General features: G+C 39.7%; 1 protein-coding gene across 1 annotated transcript; it reads left to right on the forward strand.

The window, feature by feature from the left end:
* Window positions 1–435: 435 nt before the first annotated feature.
* On the forward strand, window positions 436–16722 carry NXPE3 (neurexophilin and PC-esterase domain family member 3; the record flags this gene model as incomplete). Its single annotated transcript, XM_082497557.1, has 5 exons — window positions 436–528; window positions 7699–8459; window positions 10531–10604; window positions 14592–14798; window positions 15691–16722. The coding sequence occupies 5 exons, from the start codon at window positions 436–438 to the stop codon at window positions 16239–16241; spliced, it is 1686 nt and encodes a 561-aa protein (XP_082353683.1). The 3' UTR covers window positions 16242–16722.
* Window positions 16723–18072: the final 1350 nt, after the last annotated feature.

The raw sequence follows: 18072 nt of genomic DNA on the forward strand, positions 1-18072 counted from the left end.
GTGGTTGGTTGTTTTGTTTTTTTGGTTGCAAGAAAGAAATCTTGCACTCTTCTGCCTTTTTTTTTTTGTTGTTGTATCAAATACAAGTGAGAATGGCGTTATGATAAAGTTTTGCCTTCATATGCCCACGACAATTAAGTAACATAATAGATAGCACTCTTGAGATTAATGCCACAAAAATCTGTCGTAACAGTTCTATTGTACTAGTTGTTGCTGTGCAAAGTTCTGCCATTTATATGCTTTCAGTGTTATGCTCTACTTTATTTCTAATAATATTTTGGGGTCTTAATATAATTTTTGTATATACATTTGCAGGAATGAAGTGGAAGTCTGCTGAATTCTCTTGTGCACTACTGAGACGAAATGACATTCATGTTTGTGGTGAATGGAAGTCATGGCAGCGTCTAACATGGGAGGGGAAGACATGAGCGGACAATGTGGCGTGACTCGTTCAGATTGCAAATCTTCTGCCTGCTTATGGCAGTGCTGGCTATCGTGGTGCTGGTCCATAATTTTTTTCAGTTAGAGGTAAGTGGAGCCTGTTTATTCTCCAAGAGGGCTTGAGGAACGTTATTCCTCTTTGAGCGTAGGGTTAGAATTGTGACTGACAGCATTGAGCTACGACTAGGAATCACAGAAAATTCAGGCTGGAAGGGATGTCTGGAGGTATTTAATCCTACGCCCTCCTCAAAGGGCTAACTTCAAAGTTAGCTTGGATTGCGCAGGGTGTTGTTGCGTTTTGACAGTTTTCAAGGATGGTCAGGTTTCACAACCTGCCTGGGCAGCCTGTTGCAGTTCCGCACCCCTGTCATGGGGAAGAATGTTTCTCTTATGTGTAGGCGGAAGCTGCCTCTTGTCATTTTAGCGTGTACTTCTGACTTCAGTTCCTTTGTAACTCCCCTTTAGATAGTGAAAGACTGCAGTTAGATCCCCTCTCAGTCTTCTGCAGACTCTTAAAAAAACCACAAACGTCTGGTTCCCTTAGTGTCTCCTTTCGGTCATGTACGTCCAGTCCCCTAATCATCTCAGGGGTTCTTAGCTGGTCTCTCCAGTTAGACTCTGATATGGGGTGTCCGAAAACCAGACGCAGTGGTCTAGATATGGCTTCACCAAGGTCAAGATGAGGGGAATTATCACTTTGCTCAATCAGCCGGTTATGCTCTTGTTAATTCATTGCCACAGCGCTATGCTGTTGACACATGGTCAGTTTGCGGTCCGCTGGAATCCCTAGGTCTTTTTCTGTAGAGCTGTTAGCTAGCTAGTTGATCTCCAGCCTGTACTGATGCAACTTTTCTCTGCCTTTTCCTTTTCCCCTCTGCTGTGTCTGACTTGCATATTTCTTCATTTTACTTTTCACTTTAGTACAGAGGTACTTTCAAACTGCAGTAGTCAGTAACCCCAGGCTAAAGCCAAGACAGATAAAATCATGGAGGATCCGTTCCAGGGAGCCTTGGAGGCTGACCCTGCCCATTGGCTGCCTGCCTGGCCAGACTATCCAGTGCAGCATTTGCTGGGTGAGCATAATAATGCTTAGCCCAATATCTTGTTAAATTCTAGACATCTTTTATGCATGTTAGCCAATAAATAATTGCTTTATGCTTTTAAGTTGTGTGTATCCTACTTGCAGAGTCTTTTTTTTTCTCCTGGCTGTTGATGCCCAAATGAGTTGATCCAAAAGGGGCTGTAAAATTCCCTCTCACTCCCCCAAAAATATACTTGAATTGGAAGAGGTTCAGATAAGGGCAAGGAAGATGTTTGAGAGGTCTAAATCACAAGTGGCATAGGATCGTTAACTAAAGAATGAATGTTTGTTGCCTATTCCAGTACTAGTGGAGACGTTAAATAAAAAGTGCAGATGCTTAATTCAAAGGAAGCAGGGTGGGGGGTGCTGTTATGGATTGCAGCAAAGCTGTAGAAGTCTTTGCAGTAAGACTGTGTAGCTGCTAAATGTCTGGGTGAATTTATAGAAGAAAAATCCGTTAGGGGATACTAAATCTCAAAGTTGTCAACCCTAGTGTTTAGTAAGTCTCTAAGCTATAAAGTGCTAGAAACTGGATTAAGTCTTCAGGAGGAAGTATCACAACATGTTTGGCCTGTATTCTTTTCCCACATGCCTGCAGTTGGAAACTACTGGAAATCAAAATACTGTGTTTGATGGGCTTTTAGTTTGAGTTAGCGCGATCATTTTTATGTAACATAGAAGGCGGCTTTCCTTTTGTTGTCTCTTTCTGTGCTGTTTTTTTGCCTAGGATGTGCCATGAACAGTTTTGGTATTTTGAACCTTAGACTATTTTATTTCTTTTTTTTTTTTTTTTTCAAATTATGTTTCTCAGAGAAAAGGGCTCTGGCAGAGCTTTGAGAGTGAAATGAAAAATGCAGTATGGGTGTTCACTCTCTGCTTTTTCTTGCCGCTATTCATGATAAGTATCTACATGGCTTTGTTGACCTTTACATATCTGATATTCCAAACTCAGTTAAGTATTGTTTTGCTGGTAAATCTTTATGCGGTAACATGCAACTCCAACCCGTTTTGTTGTCTTGACTTTTCTGCTCTGGTATTTGTCTCTGTCTTTGGCATAGCTTTCTAGGCAGTCTAGTATAGGTATCTACGCTGATTCTTTTCAGTCAGAGATCAAAGCCAGAAAAAGTCTTAGAAAGCTTTCACAGAATGTCTGTAACCAAATCCATTCAGGCTCTGGAAGGAGGACTTATTGTTTCTTACTGTTTAAAACATGTTTGCAAATGCATCAGACATGCTTCTCATCCCCAAATCATCTAATCCAGCTGGCTGACGCTAAAGAGCTAAGGCAATTATCAGCTAGCTCCCAGCTAGCCTCCCTCTTTTTTCTCTTTAGGATTTTATACTTTTTCATGTTGGAGTCTCCCTCGTGAATTCTTAAGCTACTAACCATACACTCTCAACAGTCCTACCCATGTCAGAATTTTACTTTTCTTACCTTGTGTTTTTAAAAAAAAAAAAAAAAAAAAAAAAAATTACCCCCCTGCCAAAATAAATCAAGCTGTCCACAAAACATTTCATAGCCAGACAGATAAAATGTTCAATTATTTTCCATGAAGTATCAGGTTGTTGCCAAGGAGCAACATCATCCCTTTAAGATACAGGAGAGTTTGTATATTTGTATCATTTGCTTTTAGAGTGACAGAGGCACTTCAGCATTGGTTGTGAGCATTCTTTTATTGAAAAGCACTTAGAAAAGAGAGTGTATAGGGAGAGGGGAAGTTTCTTGCAAGGATGAAGGAAAAGTATATGGAATCAAACAGCTGAAGCTGAACAAAAGAACTACGTAAAACAGTTTTTTGTTTGCTGCTAAATTGCAGGTGCCTACAAAAGATAACTGCATCATCTTATTTAGATTATTGCTGGAATATTTGTCTGTCAGGTGATGGCTTTTTAGGATTGGCGTTGACATTTAGGGTAACTTAGTATCCACTCAGCATTGTGAGACAATAGAGACAGTGAACTGATCTCATGCCTGTCTTTGATAAAATATAGAGATAAAGTACCTGGAGTGTAAAATTACTGAAAATAAGATGACTGACCTTTCAGTAATTGGTATTTGTTCAGTTTCAAATATTGTCTGCTGCATAAATTAAGACTCCCTATTGGGCAAACTAGAACTTCACCCTTGCCCCCTATGCCTGTCACCTGGGAATCTCCTGTGATATTTCCTGCTCTAATGTTAATGACATGCAGGTTCACAGCAATTGTTCTGAATGCACTAGGCCAAGCTAAGAGTTACAGCTGGTGGAAGATATTGGGCATTGAGATGGGGTTCTGCCTTTTCATCAGCAATTGAAATACTCCACTTTATCAGCCACCAACATTACTGTGTTTAACTGAGGACAAGTGTTCATTGCAGGTCTAACCAAGTACCCTGTGACCCTTCTAGAATATCTCTGAGAGTGTGATTGCCTGGATGGGGCTATATGTTATATATAATTTTTGCTTAGTTGGCAGTGAGAATACTAAAAGCTGAGGAGTTGAGCTGAAACTTTTATTAGTTCTCCTGAAAATGCAGCTTCCTTTTTATGACATCTTTCATGCACCAGGAACAGCTTGTGGATTTTTTTCTGCTTAATTGACATGTAATCCATTCTGTCCTGCCTGATTACTTGGCAGACATGCATTAAATTATGCATTTGGGTTCTGGTTAACTTCAGAACGCAGCAAATAAAAAATAACAAAAAAAGCCCAAACAAAAAACCCAACATACACACCCGCCTCTCCCAGCTAAAACCAACCCACCAAACAAACCCCTTGGGAATCACACTCAAAATCAAGACACCTTGAATGGAGTATATATGCAAATAAACAAAGCAGGGCAAGTGTTATGCAACATGGAAGTTGTATTAAAAACTAAAGGAGTCTGTGTCATCAGATAAAGGAAGAGGACTCTTGAGAAATCTTGAGAAATGCTATTTATCTGCCCAACTTAAAGAAATTCTATTTTATTTTGGCTTCTAACTAGAGAGCCCGCAGTTCTGCACGGGCTCAGTATGACTTCTTAACGTACAGGAGCCAGAGAGATTTGGAAATGCCAGTGGAGAGGGTAGGGAATGGAGTGGGGACACACTAAGCTATTAATCTGCCTCAGGATGAGCCATGTGTATCCATAGGGACAGGAGAGTTTGAGCACCTGTTTGGAGATAAGCCTGGGAAGCACTTAAGAAAGGAAGACGGTTTGGAAAGCTTTTCTATTCCAGTCAAGGAACTTTGGAATATTAATTAACTCTGAAGCTTTCCCTGCCTTAACTGGAAAATGGAATCTGTAGTATTTTATCCTGCGAATAGCATACATGTTGTAGTTTACTTTCACACATAAGCTTATAATTCATGCAATAATATGTGTTCCTGTTTGGGCTTGGGAGAAGGCTGTAAAGATGAACAAGGATGTTACAGAAAGAATTGTCCTTCAGGATATTGAAGAAGTTCTGGTTTTACCTTCATAGGGTTGGGTTGTTTTTTTTTTTTTTTCCCCTTGAAGATTGACTGAGGAAAAATCTGTGGTGTGTTCTATTCTGCTTGATGGGTCACAACCCGGGGATGCTCGAGTTGAAGCAACAGCGCTTGTCCAGGCTCTCAGCTGCATACAAGTGAAGAGCTTTGGCCTGGTGCTATGTTAAAAAGGCTGTGTAGGTGGACTGCTTAAGAGACATCAAACTATGTTCTCGGCTCTGTCTTCTGAATGTATGAGTTTGTTGGTTTGCTGTTCTCTGCACCCTTTTCCACTGGAAGATACAGCCCTTGGAAAGACTTCAGAAAGGCTAGCTAGGCCATGACTGACATTTTGCATCTCTGTCAGAAAGACTGGGTTAAAAACCCTGAAGAAATTTATAGAAAGTTAAAAATAGTGATAGGTCTGTTTTTAAGGCCTTCTTAGATAGCCATCTCTCTTCTTCATTTGAAAAGATTTTTTTTCCCATGCCCCCCCGACTTTGAAGTATGAACCATTGAAGAACCAGCTGAAATACAGAAACTTTCTCTTGAGAGCTTATACTGAACAGCAGAATTAATCAAATACACATATTGCCCTTCTCCACCCATTCTTAGGAAAATGCTTAAATAGTTCTGCTGACTGAGACATGGTTACCAGCTTGTTGGATGCGTCAAAATATATAGCTAACTTTTAAAAATATTTCCATGCAGTGTTTCCTGTTATGTATATGCATGAGCAAGTGAAATCAAGAAGTTGTGAAGATATCCAAAAATAGAAACTTGGCTTAGTTCAAGAATGCATGTGGGCAAGATTTAAAGTAGAACTGTGCCTGAGATTCATTCCCAGCTTTGCCTGAAATTTATTGGATTAATAAAAGTAATGTGTAGTGATACATTTGCATTTTTGCCTGCTGTGATGGAAAATGGAAATAATTATGAATTACCTCACATGACCTTCAGGGAAAATTTGTTAAATCCTGGGTGGAAATGTAAAACAGAAGCAAAAGCTCCTATTGTGATAATAACATTTTGTGTATCTGTGGGTACCTGTCAATTTTTATAGTTAAAACGTAACAATTTACAATTGCAGATTTTATAGTTACCAGAGATATCAAACAGAGAAGATTCTGTTTATCCATCCTACATCCTAGTGTTCTCATTATCCTCTTACTCTTAAGCTGATCAAAACCAACTTCTTGTGTAACAGGCTTCGAAAGCCTGTTTCTATTGCTTGTTAGGCTTACCTTTCTTCTAAAAGAGTATGTTGAATCTCTGTGTTGTTCAAATGACTTTAATATACTGGCAAATTTAAATAAAATGTAGCAGGGGGTGAACTATTTAGTATGTATATATACTGTAGGTGATATTTCAACAGACTAAGAAAGGTTTATAATAAACAAGGCTGTAATGTAAGCATTGTGAACTCTAGTATGTTACTGAGCAGTTAATTATGGAGGAAGTAAATGGAAAACTGTAGGATATTGGTAAGTACAATGATCTTTTAAAAAATTTCAAATAGCGTAGTTTTAATTTCTTAGCAATCTTTCAAATCTAAACTAGCTTATTCTCTGATGCCATGTGAATGGTATGTTGTATAATATAAACCTTTGCTTGAAAAACGGTTTGATGTATTTTAGCTCTCTGTGAAATACGAGTATGGATAAGTTCTACTATATACATCCTATAATTTAGTATTCCTTTACTGCTGATTTTGTGCATATTTGAGGTGTAAGTTTGGATTTGCTGATAAGAAATCTCACAGGTAGCTCTCAAGTCTTAGATTGTGCTATTTTTCAAATTTCCCTAATGCAAACCTGCAAAATTGTGTGATGTCATGAAGAAGATGGTATCTCTGCAGTTATTTGCATAAAAATAGTTTTGGACACTGTTCTCAAGTCACAGCAGAAGCCTGCTCTCTTAGTCTAGTGTTGTATTTAACTATTTTAATTTTTAAACTCTTGTGTGGATTAGGGGATGCTCTGGTTGTGTTTCATTTGGCTTTAGAAGAAGCTCTATATAGATTTTAAAATCTTAAAAATAAACAAACAAATATTTTTTTTTTTTTTTCCAGTTTAGTCCTAGCTCGTCCTAGACTATTTTACTTGCCCGCTAGTTCATGAATTCATTGCCCCTGAAGCATTCCTTTCTTTTCTTCCATTTCTTTCAATCTGTACACTACAGGGAAACCCACATTTCAGATAATTAGATAAGAAGCAATGCGAGCGTGACCAGATAAATGACCGCAGCTGCTACTACAGGCAGCAGACTTCTCTAGAAGAGGGTGCATTAGCTTCATCTGCAGTGTAATGTTGCAAAGAAACCCTATTTCCTTGCATTATATTGGGCAGCTACTAGACCTCATTGTGCTTGAAGACTAAAATGTTACTACAGTAAGAAAATTAATCATGAGTTACAATTTATGATTTATTCACACAACCTTTTGTAATTTTTTTCACGTTGCTGATATTTACAGAATACACTGGTAGCCAAAATACTACCACAGAAAATATTTGGCCTGATTTATATAAAAGCCTCTTTGCTGGAGCGTGGTAACCACTTCTTTCTTTAGAAAGACCACAGTGAAAGTAATAGATCTGTGTATTTTAATAAATTTGCTTCATTTGGTCAGCTTCAAAGCTCTGTAAAGCAAAGCCCAGTTTTTGAGATTGTTGCCTGACAAACATCCATTATTCATAGTGTTTCATTTAGTAGCAGTTTCAGGTAATCTTTTTCCTCCCCAGCACCTGGATGATGACACTGTTTCAGGATTAAATTGGATAACAGAAAACAATGTCCAGCATTCTCTATCACAGACAACCAAAACTACGAGGAAGCCTTACTGTAGTTATAAGCAGCAGACTTTGTCCAAAAGAGAACAAGCGGAGCAGGAATCGTTGCTTGCTGCGATACGGTGGCCAAAACCCCCTGAGGGCAAAATTGCCTTTCTACAAAGCACTGATCCTGCACGTAGTGACTTTGTGATTGTGAAACCCAGCAATTTCTTCAAGGTGGGTGATCAGTTAGAGGTGCTTGTTCGTATGAAGGATTTCCAAGGAAAAGCCAAGCAGTATGGTGGAGACTACCTACAGGCACGAATTCATTCTCCTCTGCTGAAAGCTGGAGCAACAGGAAGGATTGTAGATTGCCATAACGGCTTTTACAAAGTCTTCTTTACCCTGCTTTGGCCAGGTGAGGTCGAAGTTTCTGTGTCGCTTGTCCATCCAAGTGAAGCAATCCAAGTCCTCCTGCGTTTACGAGAAGAAAGGCCAGACAGGGTCTATTTCAAAAGCTCATTCAAGTCTGGGAGGTATTCAGAAACCACTGAGTGCAATGTGTGCTTGCCTGGAGATCTCCCAGTCTGTAACTTCACGGATCTGTACACGGGTGAGCCATGGTTCTGTTACAAGCCTCGAAAACTGTCCTGTGCCAGCCGAATTAGCCATGCAAAGGGTGGATATCAAAAAGGTCTTCTGACTCAAGAGGAAAGCCTCTTTTTCCAAAGGTATGTATGTTGTTGAATTTATATATACTCAGTCAAGTTTTTTTTTTTAAATATAAACTTTAGGTTATTGGGGAAATATGACAGATTGTCTTAGAGGAGATGTGTATCTGCAGGAGCAGGTGTTTGATGTGAACTGTTGAATATTCTCTTCCCCTCTATTCAGCTGTGCAAAAACAGAGTAACCTTAAACTAAAGAAATTTGGAGTGTAGTTCTCTCTCTATGCTTTGAATTCAACCCTGCTGCTAAATTTCACAAGAGCATGCTGTCTAAATCTGGTGGTGGTTTGGGGAACTGTTACCTTATTTTTTGTTTCCACAGCTATGCTTGCAATACCAATAACAATGCTTTGAGATGTATTTGTGGCCAAGCCTGAATTACCTAAAAAAGTCCAGGTTTTAGGCTTATTTTTACACAAAATACCAATTGCCTTTATCCTCAGCAAAAGTCATCTTACATGTAATGCTATGTGTTCCTTGTTGCTTAGTATGACTTTCAAATCTTAGGAATAATTTTAAGTCACTCATGAAAAAAACACCTGGTGCAACAAATTGGTGAGCGATACCTGTGCAAGTGGAAATGATCTGTGCATGTTATATAAAGTGTCAAGTTAAATTAGTTTCACAATCATTATTTTTTCTTCTGTGTTCAGCATTTTAAAAAGATACATCTCTTAACACATGAGTAGATGTCATAGGACTGCTTCTGTATATACTCTCAGCTGAAATTAGACAGTTAGCTACTGTGTAGTGCCAGAATTGTAGCTGTAGGCTACTCCCTTGCTGTCCAAAAAAGGTATTGAAAGAAAGTGTTTCAGCAGTATGTCCACTTGAGGCTGAAATTGGGAAAGATTTTAGAGTAGCAGCTCCAAATAGTTTAATTAGGAAAGTGTGTCTGCATGTTTGTAACTCAAGACCAGAAATCAAAAGTAAATATCAGTGGAATTGGTTTTTGGCTATTCCTTATGAAGTTTGTAAGTGGGTCTTTTGACTTTCTGTGCCTCAGGCAGTTCATTGGTAAAAAATGGCTGACACTGATTGGTGTTTCTTCCAAATGGGAGCGGGAATTTTTTTTTTTGGTTGTTTTGGTTTTTGTTTGTTTCCTTCAGCTCCGAGATCCTTGACTGAAATGGCTTATAGGAATTCCAAATAATTTATTTTTTAAATAGAGAAAAACATTAGATGGGGATGCTCTTTAAAAACAGCAAAAAAAAAAAACAAAAAAACCAAAAAAACAAACAACAACAAAAAAAAACAGAACAAGAGCCTAGAATTAAATCTCTGCATCTGTTGCAGTTGTACAATAGTAATATGTGTCCAACACAAAATGATCAGAATTCCTTCCACCAACAAATACTTCTGAGGTCCGTTGGGGCTTGGGGGGATGAGCTTTGTTTCTGTGTTCAGCATATTGCTGTCCTACTGGAAGACCTTATTGCTGGAGATATTTGAAGTTGGTTGGACATTGGCTGGTACTACCGTCCTCACCTTCCAAGGTAGGACACACCACTGACAGCCCAGTCTACAGCTAGAACTGCAGGTGGTGGTGGTGCTGCTGGACTGCCACGAGCTCCGCTATCTGCGGTGGAGCAGGCTGTGGGATTACAGGGGCTGAAAGGTAAATACCTCAACAGAGGTATTTACTGTGGTAAACACCTATGGAGAGCTGCCAGAGCTGGAAGCTGCTGCTGTGGCATACCCTTTCAATGCTTTGTCTCCTGGCGGTGGTACGCGTACCACAAGCTGGGAACTTTCCATCTTTGTGGTAAATCCCCCAAAGCTTCTTGCAGACCTCTGATAGCTTGATAGCTTTAACTAAGTTTGTGCCAGTAATAGTGTGCACAAGATTTGTGTCCTAGTGCTACAGAATTTTGAATTCTGATTCAGAATAGTGATATTAATCGAGGAAATTGATACAGAATGAATTCAACTGCAGTAGGTGGAATAAACTTAAAGTAAAAAATTCTTATTGCAAGTCCTATGTGCTTTTTTGAAGTGGGTTAAGAAAAAGAGATTAATATTACCTTCAAATTTCACAGCCTTACTATGTTATTACTATTAATTTTTGTTCCAGTGATGTGAATATCAAAAGGCCAATACTCTCCAGTGGACCTGATTCAGTGATTGTTAAGCCCAAGGCATTTACAGGTAAAGTGAACTTTAAAAGATTGTTGTTTATAATTCATAATTAAATTTTTAAAAAGAAAAACAGACATGAGGTAATGGTTCACTTGTTTGTTTTCATAGCGTGGGATAGAAATTAACTTTCAAATTCGTATTGAGAAAATGAGGGCTTTTGGGTGTTATTGTACTGTAAGTTCAGTGCTAATAACAAAATTGTCTAGAATTACATACATAAATGGGATTTTTTAGAAAACAAAAAATTAAAAGTTTGTTTTCTTCCCGAAAGTGTCTTTTTTTTTTTTTTTTTTTTTCCCTAGCATTTACTCAGAGATGCAAAATGTCTTACAGTAACTGCTCACCAAACTCTCAAGTTGATCTAGCAAAACCAGCTGTGTGGTGTTTCTTAATTTCTTCCTGTGTTAAGAATTTTGCAGATTTTTGACAATTTGCATTTAAGTATTACTGTCATTTTTGTTACCACAGGATGTCAGAACCTGCAATTGTGGACCAGAACCTAATTGTTCTGCACCCTGTTTAAAAACAGAACAAAGAGGCAGTCCGTACTAAGTTAAACTTCAAGGTTTTGTCTCATTCATATCCATGTGCATGCTTTTTACGCCTCTAAAAAGCCTGCATAAAATGTGATACTTGAGAATTACTTCTTAATTGAAAGCTTTTCAGGTGTTTTTCTCTAAAAGGTTGTAGGAGACTTTAATGGTAGAGCTCCTGACCTGAGCAATAAAGTCTTAACAGAAAACAGCCTACAGCATTTCTTGCTTTTAGTCTTGCTGTTTGTTAAAAAAATAAAGTGCTGTTATTAGGCCAGCATGCTTTCCCCACTTTCTTTCTCCAGATCCTTTAGTTGACGTGTTTATTGCTTTTTTTATTTTATATATCTTCTCACAGAAACTGCTGCAAATTTGAAATTCAACTTTATCACCCTTTTTTCAGGAGTTACAGATGATCGAAGCCTGCCTGCATTTCCTGAGGATTAATGATGGCTTAGAAAGGGTTGATAGGAGTAGCACAGTATTCCTTAGGGAAATTCCTTCCAAGAACAGTCTCTGAATAAATAAACTGAATACATTGGTATAATGATTGTGGATATATAGATTTTTTTAGGATTGATGGCATGCTTAAATTCATCGTTCTGCTGTTGGTTTTGCACATACTTTTCTGTTTGGGGGTACATGTAGATCAAGTTGATTTTTAAAACTTTATTTTTCTGAAATAGAAGCTTTTATTTCTCTTCTTCGTTTGTAGCTATTCAGATTGGAGCTTTTGCTTTCTTCTGTAAAATCCAAAAGTAATGGCTTTCTGAATTCTGGAGCAAAACTGTTATGATACTATATACAGATTTGAAATGTTGGTATTACGTTTAGTGTGAGGCACCAAAAACTTGTTCTAGTAGCATTTTTATATATATATGCATAGTCTAAGAATCAATTTAAAAGGTAAAAAAGGGAAATGTTTTTACATCAAAACCCAAGAAACAAAAGAACTGAAGTTGTGAATTTGCATTATTAATAAGTCTTTCATTATATGACCATATGAAGGGTTTTTCCTTTTCTTTGTAGGATTCCTGTTTCATACATATTGGATGAGTCAACATTACTAGCTGGTTTTTTTTTTTTTTTTCCCCTCTTCTTTCATTGGCCCTGTTTCCCAATTTAAAGAATCATCCAAAGATAAAATTTTTAAATGGCTTTTTCTGTGGTACTTGTGATTATAGTCTTTATGTTATACAAGCATAATAGTAGTTTGCTTTTTACAGTGTCCCTGCGGGGTCTCAGGAGGTTAACATCTACAATGCAAAATACGGAGAACATTGTATAGAAACAGTGAGGCCAGAAATGCCTACTAGGGATGGGCGTTTAAAGATGCTTATGGCCTGATGTTTTGAGTGTTTAGAATTTGGTGACACCTGTGTTATATTGAAGCATCTATCAGAGGATGCTTCTGGGTACTGGAATTCCACTGCCTGTACTTTTACATAGTCATACCAGTCCCTGGCATGATTTTGACCGTGGCAATGTGTGCTTTCCCAAGCAGCTGCAAGTTAGGACAGGTCAGGGACTGTTCTTAACAGGTTGTCTCCACGCCAGAGTGGGTAAAAGTGTTTAAACAGATGGATGTGGCTGTTCCACACAGCTGGTGTTTGTGCCGGGGAACAGCTCCATGCTTGTTCAGTTTAGGTATTTGAATACACATGTGGTGAAGGAGAAACCTGTAACGACCTTATGGAAATTCCAGGTACTAGTATCACACTGGATCCTAAGAGAAATATGGCAATGTTTGACTGACATAACCATGAAACTGCAGCTTCTTGTAATCTCTGGCCCTTTCTCGCAATGTACCATCCAATTTCTGCCAGTTAAATGGCTGTCCTGCAGAACACAGCTTCCCTGGTGTAGTTTAATTACTCCTCAGAGGACAGCCTATCTGTCCCGGTTTAAGCTGAACTGACCACTGGGGACGTATGGCACCCCAGATGGGACTGACAGATGCTCCCCCCACCTCTCTTCAAAGAGAGAGGCAGAGGAGGGAAAAAGAGACTTATGGGTTTAGAAGGAACTAAACTACTTTAATGAAATATTGATAATAAAATAAAAAGGAAATAATGAAATATACAAACCCATATCAAGCTCCCAGGATGACAGTCATGTCAGCAGCTGGCACTGGGGAAGTCCCAGGCTGTACTCAGTGATGGATGGGAACTGGATTCCGGATCTGGATCAAAGGCAGACGAACAGAGTCCTCCTTGGACTTTGGCCATTGAAGAAAGAGAGCTGACACCTTGATCCCTCAGCTTTATACTGAGCATGAGGCAGATGGGATGGAATACCCAGTTGGTCAGTTTTGGGTCACCTGTCCTGTCCGCTCCTCCCTGCAGGTGGGACCCCTCTACGTTTTTCCACTTCCGACCCTTCAATGGGGCAAATAACAAAGTCAGCTGCTGTTGGGTGTTATAGCACTAAGTATAAGCAGGAGCCTCTCTGCATACCATGCCTGGGCAGTAACTATAAACATTGGTCTTATCACTCCCAGAGCGAACACTGCACAATATGCAGTTAATTTCAGTAGTTAGAAGAGGCCCAGCTAAGAAGCAAAGTTACTGAACAAAAATTGGTCCTGTTTTACCTGAAACCAGGATGCTATCCCAGGCAGTAAAAGTGGAAGGTGCTAGACAGCAGAGAGAAGGTATGAAGTTGATGGAATTAGAGAGACTCATAATTCGTACATTCTTAAAGGGCATATATAAAATTCTTGGTCATAGCTTTAATTCCGGCATTTTGGAGTTTTGGAGTCCTTATGGTTCAGACTTCACTCTTGTAGCGTGTGTGGTTGGAGCCGGAGTGTCTCTGTGTGTGTTATTCAATAGACGATTTTTTATTTTTTTTTTTTTTTTATTTGCGTGGTACCAGGTTGTCCCCTGGGGGTTGGTGTCCTGTGCCGCAGGGCAGAGGCTGCCGCCGCGGGGCGGGGCCGGTGTGCCGAGCAGGCGCCCCCGCGCTGCCGTGGGCAGACAGACCGCTAGAGGGGAGCAGCGCGCTTTGGCACAGCGCGTTGCTGGTGTCAGGCGGCCGAGGGACGGCGGGGCCTGGGGCTTCGGGGATCCGGCCCAGGCTGGAAGAAGATGATCTGCTGATCTTTCTGCCTGTGCTCCTCTGTACATTTTGCAGACATCGGCGATTGAGCGTTTCTGTCGAAAAGTGAAAGATGCAAGATACTTAGTATTTTTACTTTCTCATCAGAGATGCTGTTTAAACCAAGCTAAACTGTAATTGTTCAACCAACTCTGTCAGTAGTTGCAGGTTTTGCTGCAGAAATAGGAGGTTAAATACTTGGGCTTACAGAAGTATGGTGCATCAAGCTTTTTAATCTACGTGGTACATCATACTCTTTTGCTTTAAACTAGGGAAAATGTTCATACATCACCGACTATATGTCCATGAAGGTTATGGAGGCTGGTTTGCTGCATGTTAATTTCAAAGAATTCTTCTCTTCCAGATTCAAGCAGTATGGACAGAGCTGAAGATCCCACAGTTTCCCCTTCTGGTTATTATTATGAAGACCAGTGGAGGTCCAGAACACACTGGATCCATCATTTTAACAACTCAGATGATATAACCAAGTGCTTGCAAGGAAAAGTAATCCACTTATTTGGAGACTCTACAATAAGGCAGTGGTTTGAATATCTGACAGCATTTGTTCCAGGTTATTTTTTTTTAATTTGGTTTTGTCCTTAAAGGCCTTTGCAAAGCATTATTTCTCACATCTTGGACATAGAGTTGATCTTACTGAATGACAATGACAAAACAAAGGAAGAAGAGAGACAAAACATCATCAGAAGTGCTGGCAGAGAGGCAGTTAGTCAAATGTTTGAGCAGACACTGGAAACATACCTGGTGACTCCATTTCCAAGGCCTATCTGCGAAGTTGTCCTTGTAAAACGTTTCACCATTGAGGACTGCTTCTGTGGCTGTGAGTTAAGGTGGCCACCTGGGGGACACAGCAGAAGTCACTTAGGTGCCTGTGTAAGGCCTTGCAGCATCCCAGTAACACAATTTTGCAATGAAGTAGCAAATTGCTTCCCTTACTGTTGATTGGGTTTGGACCCTTTCTTGTATTTCCATTATTTTAACTTAAATAACAGAATTTCAGTAGCCTAACACGACGGATATTCCTTCCTTACCCCTAAAACAATTAAACTGTGTTGGAACACAGACTTTGAGACTCCTTAATGTCTACAAGTTTAAGTCATCCTTAAATTTAATGGAGTCCTAAAGTTGCCAGAAGGGTTCCCATGAACACTGAATTCATAGAGCAACAATGACTGAAGGAGTCTATTTGGAAAACTTCTTTTCTACAAGAAGGAGTAAAGCATATAGTTTGGGAAACTTGGAAAGGGCATGCTGTCTTGGAAATTTTGACACGCATAAACTCCAGTCTGAAATATGTAGCTAACACATGTATGATGCTCATCTTCTGTTTCATTTTAGAGTTCTTAGAATTTTGTTCGGATTTCCTTCTCTGTGGTCCTAGCATCTTGTTTATAGTTTTAATCTCTTACGCTGTCTTTCACTAATGCTTGCTCTTGGGTTTTCAGATCTAGTGGAATTCAACCTGGGGAGTCCTAAGAACGTGGGCCCATTCATGGCTGTCGACCTGAAGCACAATATCCTACTGAAGTTCCGCTGTCACGGGCCACCCATTCGCTTTTCAACAGTTTTTAGCAGTGAACTGCGCTACATTGCCAATGAACTGAATGGCATCGTGGGTGGGAGAAACACGGTGATAGCCATAACTATATGGTCCCACTTCAGCACTTTCCCTGTGGAAGTGTATATCCGGCGGCTGAGGAACATTCGGAGATCAATTATTCAACTGCTGGATCGCAGCCCCAAGACTTCAATCATCATCAGAACCGCTAATGTTCAGGAGCTTGGGCCAGAAGTGAGCCTCTTTAACAGTGACTGGTATTCCTTTCAGCTTGATTCTGTCATGAGGAAAATGTTCTCAGGAATTGCTGTGCACTTTGTGGATGCCTGGGAGATGTCTCTGGCTCATTACTTGCCACATAACTTGCACCCAAAAGAAGTCATTGTTAAGAATCAAATAGATGCATTTTTATCTTACGTGTGCCCTCTGCAAACTTAACACAAGTAGGTATCCCTATGTCATCTTTTGCTGTAGCCGATGTAAAGTTGCTCTTTGGAGCTATCAAATTATGCTGCATGGTATGGAGGAACTCTGGTTCCCTGGTTATTGTCCTTGCATGCAGTATAAGTGGGGTGGCCTTAACTCTGGGTAGCTGTGAAGGGTGGTAAAGAGGAGTTGACTGTTCAGGCCATATCTTCCTCCAAGGTTGTTTCCTTTCAACCTTATCATTTGTATCTGAGATTATTAGAGAGCACCTTAAATTAAATTTACCGGATTCAATAAGAAATTATGTGGGTTATTAGCTTTAGTAGTTGTCTGCACTGTATGCTTGATTTAATCCGTACGACACTGATTCTGTTGCCAGATTGTTTCGCTGCTCAGAACTGTGTGTGGAACCTGGGAAAGATTTTGGGAGCGGTCTTTCTCTCAATGTTCCAGAGTTCGAGGGACATCCCCCCCAGTTGTATGTCAGAGAAGCACAGTGTCTGTTCTTGTTTCAAAGTCCTAATTAGGAATATGAAGGGGGTGTACCAAAATCACTAATATCAATCAAGGAAGCACAATCAAAATATCTACAGTATTAAGTCATGAAGAATTTGCTGGAATTTAATAGAGCACACTAGTTAGGCACTCTTGGTGTTTACAAATGGCTGCTAAATAATGCAAATAGTATTTTTGTTTGGTTTCCTGTACTATTGAATCTCTTCTGAGCTTTGATACACTGTCTACTTCTTGATTTGTCTGTACTGGAGAGATGCGTATATTATGACCTCAGTGTAGACACTGTCTCGGGCAGTTTCTGCAAGTTCAAGTTGCAGGCTTGCCTACTTGAAGCTTGAAGCATTTACGAAGCTTGAAGCATTCACTAATGAAAGTGTTTCCCTCCCCTGTAAGATAAAGCTATTCCGTTATGCTCCTGCAAAGCTGGGGTTCTGGTAATTACTATTGTACATCATTCATACATTGCATCTGTATGGAGAAGCCAACTAACCCGAATGCACTTGGCCATGTTTGGCAATGGGTGACAGTAACTGGCACACGCTAGTGTTAAGGCTGTGCAGTGATGCCCCTTCTATGTTTTATTGCTTATTCATGAGCTTTGCTGCTGCCAATATAAATGGTCAAAAAAATCGCACCCAAAAGCCGAACACACACAGGGTTGCCCTTCATACAGATGCTTGGTAAATATTTGCGGTTTTGCTGGTGGCTCTTGGGCCTCTTGGCATGGTGTTTTCTGCTGCTAATTTGATTGAGCCTGCCTATAGTTTTAACTAGTGGCACTTTGAAAACAAAGTTTTGATTAAATTCAGCCCCCAAATTAAACAGCAGAGAAGTGTTGCATGTTGTCTCACTTCTGGTCCCACTCAGGCCAAAGGTAGTATTTACCAGTGGCTTTACTGGGATGTATGTCAAAACAGTAGTGGAGTGCTTCTGAAGCAGCTCATCATGCTTAAGGAGAATACGAAATTTGAGTCTTTGTGAGCAAACAGAGAAGATAAAAATTAATAAGGCAAATTGGTAGGTTGCACAGAATGGAATATTTGAAATGTCTTCATATTAGAAATGTTTTACTCTTCACCAGGTTTGCTGCTATGTTAGGAAGATTGTGCTCTTATTGCTGGAGCCCCAAGAGAGCCAATGCTACCAGCTACAGGAGCAGTGGGTTTTGTTTTGTTCACTTTGAAGGACAACCAAGAACTGTTTTAAAAACAAATGTAAAGGCTTTTAGCCTGTAAAAGTCGTTAGTAACATCCATCTATAAACTTACCAATTTAAAGATGCTTAAAAATGACTAGAGGAGTCACATACGCTGAAATAGCATTTATTC

Source organism: Vanellus vanellus (assembly GCF_965231255.1).
Source record: "Vanellus vanellus genome assembly, chromosome: 1".
Classification (NCBI taxonomy): Eukaryota; Metazoa; Chordata; class Aves; order Charadriiformes; family Charadriidae; genus Vanellus; species Vanellus vanellus.